The sequence below is a fragment of the Bidens hawaiensis genome, unplaced genomic scaffold (genome assembly GCF_021521415.1).
Source record: "Bidens hawaiensis isolate Kalapana, Puna unplaced genomic scaffold, B.hawaiensis_p1.1 tig00021509_1, whole genome shotgun sequence".
Taxonomy (NCBI): domain Eukaryota; kingdom Viridiplantae; phylum Streptophyta; class Magnoliopsida; order Asterales; family Asteraceae; genus Bidens; species Bidens hawaiensis.
This window is the reverse complement of record NW_027493343.1, coordinates 367,752-375,826: the sequence shown is the minus strand read 5'-3', so window position 1 is coordinate 375,826 and position 8,075 is coordinate 367,752. Positions and strand designations below refer to the sequence as shown.

At 35.5% G+C, this 8,075-nt stretch overlaps 1 protein-coding gene across 1 annotated transcript; it reads right to left on the bottom strand.

Annotated features, from left to right (window-relative positions):
* Positions 1–211: 211 nt before the first annotated feature.
* On the bottom strand, positions 212–6,970 carry LOC143563713 (jacalin-related lectin 19-like). Its single transcript, XM_077051199.1, has 3 exons — positions 6,452–6,970; positions 6,168–6,362; positions 212–798 (listed from the first exon to the last, which is right to left on the bottom strand). The coding sequence occupies exons 1-3, from the start codon at positions 6,452–6,454 to the stop codon at positions 427–429; spliced, it is 570 nt and encodes a 189-aa protein (XP_076907314.1). The 5' UTR covers positions 6,455–6,970; the 3' UTR covers positions 212–426.
* Positions 6,971–8,075: the final 1,105 nt, after the last annotated feature.

The following is an 8,075-nucleotide window of genomic DNA, read 5'->3' as shown; positions in this document are numbered from 1 at the left end:
TTATGGAGAGTTTGATGGCGGGGAGTATGTGCTTTCGACTCCGGAAGGTGAAGTGAACAGTTTGATGCAGCAAGTGGCGGAGGATTATGGTCTCGGGGTGTCGATTAGCTTGCCAAAACCTACGGGGGCACGTGGTGGCAGCGAAGAATGATGAGAAGGCTGAGGAAGATGACCTCAAGCTAGGCGCCTAGCCGAGCTTATGCTATGCTATGTTATGTTCTACTGGTTGAAACTAGTACTTTGAATATATTATTATGAAACACATACATGCTGCTGTTTGAGATAATGAGATTCAACTAGTAATGTCATTTATTTTAATTAGAATTGCATGTATTATCTTATTGGTTAGATAAGAACTAAATACAAGATGAAAGACTGATTGCATCTCCTGCAATTATGAATTACAAAGAAATTATTCTGTGGGGATTACTCGTATGCATATGAGTATCCCCTATAACCTTTTGAGCCTTTGGTCTTGTTGTGTTTACCATCTCCTATAGCAAGATGGTTAAATCCTTTTAACATTATGTTGAATCTTTGAGAGAGGTTTGGTTTAGGTCTTGATAAGTAAAAGCCGACTGAATCCAGAAACCACCCGCCTCTTCCCGTAAACCCTACAATATGGCCTCCATTGGACACTAAATTAAAGAGTGTTCCTTCTTCAACCCCGAATGGCCCACATGTTCTTTTGTTGGTCTTTAAAGTGAGTGACCGAATCACAGGGCTACCTCCATAGACCACACGGCAATAGTGCCCGCTAACACTTACTAAGATCTCCTCAGGATATTGCAGCTTAATCTGAAATTTATCCATAAAAAATTCCAAAAATCAGTTTCCAACTTAAATATAGTGCGTGGAAATTTAGTGAAAATGTATTTACATGAGCCGATTTCATTCCACCAAAGCCACCATGTTTTTGTGCCGGAAAGGGTTTACCATTGTTATCATATATTACGCTTGAGTCGATGCAACTGCCATATACAAGAGTTATTTCTCTTACTCCGGTGTGTACTCCATCATTCCATTCAACTCCTCCATGCCCCCCCCAAGGTCCCAATAGCTTACTACCGTCCTGCAATATTCAATTATAAGTGAGACCATGTTCATAGTTTAGAGAAAAAAAATATAATAAAGTTAGGGATTAGATCAAGTATAAAGATAATAAGGGATTGGGATTTCATGCCATGATGAGCCCAAGAAGTTGATGGAAAGATATAGTGATAATTGTCTATTAAGTATATTGATCTTGATCCTGCATACTGATTATAGACTACGTACATATTTATAGAGCTATAATGTAGGTTCCTTATTCCCATTCTGATTCCATTCTAACAAAGAGGTCATTCACATGTCATAATCACAATTCATAATTCACAATTCACATGCATAATTGCATAAAACATTTTATGCACTATTTTTTAAAAAATTATTTTCACATATATAGAACATGTTTTTTTTGTGTGCTCACATATGTAGAATATGAATTGTACGTAGTTAGTGGGAAAATTACCTCTGATATTCAATTCCCCTCTACTTTTTCTTTGAATATATGCTATCAAAAGATGGAACTAAAAGGAATGAGGGCCACTAATATTCAACTTTGGACCATCGAAACTTATTGTAATGGAAAGTAGATGCATTTCTTATATGCTAGTTGTAACATTATTGTAACTGTGAAATAGTCACATTAGTATACACGTTATATGTTATGGTAGTAATGAATGTTTTAGTGTATCGTATTGGATGATCAATAAAATGTTATGATGTTAAATGGTTTAAAAGCATAACAAAATGAAATTTCATGGAGCTTCTTTTCATTTTATCGTTCTTTATCCGGATTTAGAACCGACAATAATTACAAACTAAAAATAGTACACTCGACTTGATCCGCGAGCGTGAACATAACCAAACCAAATTAGTATCTTACAGTTTCACTTGCACATTTGTAAGGTATCATTTTCCTTTCCTTTTAACAAATAGCAAAATGAAAAAAAAAATGGCCAATTTTTTTTTTCAAATGGCAACTTTCATATCACCAGAATTTGTTAACAAGACTAATGTTAACCTTTTTTAACACTACCCGTCTTTCTTTTGATTTGCCAAGCAAAGCTCAGTAATTAAACGAAAAAACCGGTAATCTGGACAATTAAAGAAATGACAAATTGCAAAATGAATAGTTATATTTCATCGTCCCAACTATTTTGATGACCCTAAGCAAATAAAAAAGTGAGGGCATTTAAAAAATAACTGGATTCTTCTTTTCAATGTTTTTTGCTATTGTGCTTCACATTTAATTAAATAAATAGGTTAAACATATAACCAAATTAGTCTCACCAACTCATTATAACATAAGCTTGACAATATTTGGATTTTTTTCATAAAAAACCAACTAAAATATAAATGTGTTAGGACACGACATGAAAATAACTTTATTGGAGATACTTCAAAAGATAGTGGACAATACATGGACAATTTAAACATGGACATATACAAGTATAATGTAAATATATTATCAATTTTGAGAAATAATGAGTGTCTTCACTTATATAGTGTGTTCTAAACTTATGTTATGTATTTTTCTTGTATTTTTTGCTATAATTGGAAACGATACATTCAGGTTATTTATTTAATCTTTATTTGAAGATAAGCGAAATGTATGTACTTGAAGTACTACAAAATAATTAGTGAAACCTTCAAAACACTAAAATTGTATAGAGGAAGTGAGATTTGATCGCTGGTTTGCCAAAAACAAGCATCAAGTTCTACCATTATGGCATATAACTTTTCTAAGAAGTCGGGCCCAAAATTTTTAGAGGCCCAAAGCCCTAGCTTGGGTTTGTTATACAAACGGGCTGGCCATGAATATAATTCATGTTGCACATGTGAATTGTTTAAATTCACATTTGTAGGAGAAATTGCCACTTTTCTCATTCACAAGCAAATGACCAAGAACTAGGGGGGTTAACAATATTGTGAATCGCTAATCAGGTTTGGGGTTTCATATGCTCATGGTGCAATATTCTTCCTATTCTTGTTTTCACGGTTCTCAATCTCCTCGATATACATAAAATTGTCTCGTTAAGCAATAAAAAGTAGAAGGCTCTACATGGAAGACATTGGTTTATCTGGGAGGCGAGAAACAAGGCAGTCTTTGAAAATAAAGGCTAATTAATATTACAGTGCATAAAGTTATGGAAGCCATTAAATCTTTAGGCTTATTTAAGAATAAAAACATGTCCTCGTTTATAGTTTTAAATTGGGAAGATTGTTGTAGTTTTTCTTTGTAATTCGTTTGTAAGTTGTTTTTTCTTTGTTGTTGCTCTAGCGTCTTCCTAGTTTGCCGGTTTAATGTAAGTTGCCATTTGAAAAAAAAAAGAAAAACATATTAACCAATTTCACAATGGAAACACATCAACTGATCGAATGATCAATATTACACAACTTGAATAAGAAATTAATATAATGTTTTGTTGAGGTCAGTATCATGGCTGTTCAAGAACACACTAACAAGATGGTGGTGGGGGTATGTGTGGTGGTAAAAGAAAAACGTTTTGCTTCTTTTTAATATTCTTTAAAAATAAAAAGCCTTTATACTCTTTACCAACGGCAAACGTCGCTAAACAGTGTCGTATGATCCACCATATACCAATCACGACAGCATGCCATTGCTATTGGGTTTGCCTAAATCCAGTACATGTCCAGCACGCATTCCATTTGCCTGAATCATATTTGTGTTATGTTCTTCTTTACTACTGCTTGAAACTAGTACTTTGCATATATTGTTATTAAACATGCTGTTGTTTGAGATTCAATTGGTAATGCCATTCATTTTATTTAGAATTGTACTTATTTGATAGACAATAATGAAATACTAGATGAAATTTGCATCTCATGCAATGAATTACTATATATTATTATTATACTTAGGGATCATCATATGCCCCATATTAGCGGAAGCCGTAATCATCGTTAACATCATTAGTGAATTCGTGTTGTTCATGCCGAATGTGTGTGTAAACAAACAAAGCATGCAATCGAATTCTTGTATGAACGAATGGATATTTTATTGAATATCTTGGTAACCATAAAAGTTTACAACATGTGCTTATATATACAACAATGAAACGGTTTGACGGGAGCATGTAACCGTCAAAATAACGGTTGTAATTATCAACCTAAATTAATCCTATGTCCCGACATCCTTATCATAAGTCTAGATATAATATAATATAAATTGTCATATAATAATATATGTTTAATTTAATATCTAATACTATCCCCTAAATTAAACTATCATCGTTGAAGTCTTTGACAGATTTCCTTTTTCTTTTTCTTCGTGTAGGGCTTCTTCTTTACTGCATATAAACCATGAACATTGCATATTCCTTTCATAATTGGTTTCTTGTAGTTGTGTGACTTCCATCCAAACTTTTGTTTGAAATTATGGATGCATGATCCTTTTCCATTAGTTTGTAGATCTTGATTAAGTACCCTCGTATTCGATATTGTTCTTCCCATGTGCTCATTTTAATGATGACCACCTTATAACCTTCGCTTTTATATATGTTCTCACGTTGAATGCAAACATTCATTGTATCCTTTATAGAGGCAATTAATTCATCCTTAAATTTGATAAGACTATTATGAATTGTATGCCCCGGTTTTCGATAACAAAAATGTCTTTGTGGTTCCACTGTTTCTTGGTCGATTCTTGATCTTCTTGATTTCCGGAAATTTTCGTAACCAGGATCACTAAATTTCCTTTTTGTCACAAATTGTCTTACTTTTGTCACTAAAGCCTTTAATCTTTGGTCGCTAAAGTTTGTCACAAAATCTGATTTTCTTTTTCTTTTCTGTCGATGCAATGTTTCTTTTTCAATTGGTTGTAGTCTATCCCTTGTATGAATTTCCATATCTTCTTTGAAGAACAAAGCATCGCGATTCTTGTCGTTCGATTCCTTTATCATCGTCGGTGACCGGTTGCGTTGGTCACTTGATTTCTTTAGGCATGCAATATTTCGTGCCTGATAATCTTTTTGTTCTTCGTCATCGCTGCATGTTCCTTTCTGGTGTCGTTGATAACCCACCAAATTCTCTATTGATTCCGTATCCGTATCGTCCTTTTTATCATCATAATCCGTATCACATTCATCAATCCGTCCGGGTTCAGATGTATCACCGTCGGAATGTTCAATTATCATTAATTCCTTTTCCAATTCTAAGATTGCAATATCTTGTCTCAATTTTGCAATCGCGCGTAATCGCGGGGTTATACGATCGAGATCATTGTTGATTTCTCGCCCGTATTCGTATCCGCGTTTTACCGTCTTCATTCTTTTCTTCCCAAGATCATGTAAATTTGATCTTTTCTCTTCGATTTTCGACCATGGCTCTGATATCACTTTATTAGCGGAAGCCGTAATCATCGTTAACATCACTAGTGAATTCGTGTTGTTCATGTCGAATGTGTGTGTAAACAAACAAAGCATGCAATCGAATTCTTGTATGAAACGAATGGATATTTTATTGAATATCTTGGTAACCATAAAAGTTTACAACATGTGCTTATATATACAACAATGAATGACGGTTTGGCGGGAGCATGTAACCGTCAAAATAACGGTTGTAATTATCAACCTAAATTAATCCTATGTCCCGACATCCTTATCATAAGTCTAGATATAATATAATATAAATTGTCATATAATAATATATGTTTAATTTAATATCTAATACCCCACCTATAACCTTTTGAGCCTTTGCTTCTGTTGTGTTCACCATCTCTAATAGCAAGAGGGTTAAATCCGTGAAACATCTTGTGGAATCTTTGAAAGAGGTTTGGTTTAGCGCTCGATAAGTAGAATCCAAGTGAATCCAGAAACCACCCGCCTCTTCCAGTAAACCCGACAATATGGCCTCCATTTGTCAAGAAGTTAAAGGGTGTTCCTTCTTCAACCCCAAATGGTCCAAATGTCCTTTTGTTGGTCTTCAAAGTGAGTGACCGAATCACAGGACTGCCTCCATAGACGACTGGACAATAATGTCCGCTAACACTTATCAAAATCTCATCTGGAAATTGCAGCTTAATCTGTAATTATTTACAAGAAGTTACTTTAATATAATCCCGTATAATAAGATGCATTTAGATAAATTTGGTGAAAATATACCTGAGCAGATTTGGATCCACCAACGCCACCATGTTTTTTATCCAAAAAGGGTTTACCATTGTTATCATATGTTACATGGATTGAGTCGATGCAGCTGCCATATACAAGAGTTATTTCTCTAACTCCAGCGTGAACTCCATCATCCCATTCATCTCCTCCATGTCCTCCCCATGGTCCCAATAGTATACTACCATCCTGCAAAATTAAATACCATTTTCATGATTTAGAACAAAAGAAGGATTAAATCAACAAATAGTAACATAATAAGGGATTGGATTCAATGCCATGATGAGCTCAAGAAATTGCTGGAAAGAGAAGTCTCTATAAAGAAATTAGATGTAGTAATAATTGTGTATAATGCTCTTGCACACTAATTATGGACTACTTATAGAGAACAAACAAAGTGCTCCCACAAAAACAATATTCTGATTCTATTCTAACAAAGAGGTCATTCATATTTCATAATCACAATTCACAATTTTCATGGATTCCAGGTGTTTTTAATGCTCACAGGATATAGAACATAACTGTAGCTAGTGGGGATAACAGTGACAATGCCTTCTATAAAAGCATCCTTGGCATTTCCTTTGCTTTTTCTTTGAATATATGCCATCTTTCCAAAGATTTAACTAGAAGGAATGATGTAGAAAAGTACCACCAATATTCAGTTTTTCACAGTCGGAAAACGTTGAAATGAAAAGCACAATAATTTATTATATGCTATCGGTAACTTTATATATTCTCGTAGTAATGAATATATCACTATATTGTATTCTTGGATTAAAAAAGCGTGCCTAGGCACGCGACGAAGCAAGGCTTAAAGGATGGCTCTTCAGGCTACCCAGTACTTACGTGATAGCGATCTTTTTTGTCCTGAAAGAATCTTGATAGGCGTTAGCATACACTTTTGTCCTGAACAAGCTATCGTTCAAATTTCAGCAAAAATTCCCGCTAACGCCTACCAAATTTTTCTTAGGATACTCAATCTGACAGGACAAGATATCGTAGAATTGGAGTTCTTATGATGATGTTGGTATTAAGTCGGATCAGTTAGTATTAGTTAGTAAAGTTAAGAGTTAAACTTGTAATCATTAATTTTAGTTGGATTAATATGTAAGGTTGTATCGCCCTGGCAATCATCATGTTAGTTCAAGAACAACTGCGAGCAGATTCAAAGTTAATCAAATACATATTTTGCAAATTATGATTTCTTCTTTATAATTCAATTACCACATATCAATTTTGGATAGGATACTGAAGAGGTATGTACCCGCCTCAACACCAATCAAGGCGGGTCAACCCACAAGATAAAGACATTATCAAGGCACAAAGCCAAAACCTAGGCGCATGGCACATACAAAACATGCTCAGGCATCATATGCTCGCGCATCACATATGCGCGCGGCGCATCAACGCGCGGCGCATATCACATGCTCTTGCACATCACATATGCTCGCGCGTCGCATAGGCGCGCGGCGCACAATCGCGCGGCGCATATCACACGCTCGTGCATATCACACCTGCGCATGAAATATCTGCGCGTGAGAATAAAAAGAAGACTTCGCGCATCCTCAGGATGGGCGCATATCACACGTGCGCATAATCAACCTCGTCCTTATTCAAGTCAGGATTAGGGCAACCTTGATTGTGCACGTCAGACAATCTTCTAGAAGGCATCTTTTTAAGGAGTAAGAATATGCTGATATTGACAGCTGCCAAATGAAAGGTCGACAACTCAGCATGACACATGGGCTACCACATAATTACAACCAACGAGAAAGCGCCAGGTGTCCCAGAGGACACATGGCGCAGTGCGGTTGGAGGAGGCCAACGAGGCTGAGCCCAACCAGTGAAAACCCTAGCACTATAAATACAGCATCAACTCCACTTTGATGGACATTCATTTCA

Excerpts from the sequence above, each read along its gene's own strand:
- LOC143563713 (XM_077051199.1), bottom strand. Across the intron at positions 799-6,167 it reads GTGGATCCAAATCTGCTCAG|ATTAAGCTGCAATATCCTGA; the intron begins GTATATTTTCAC and ends GATAAATTTCAG.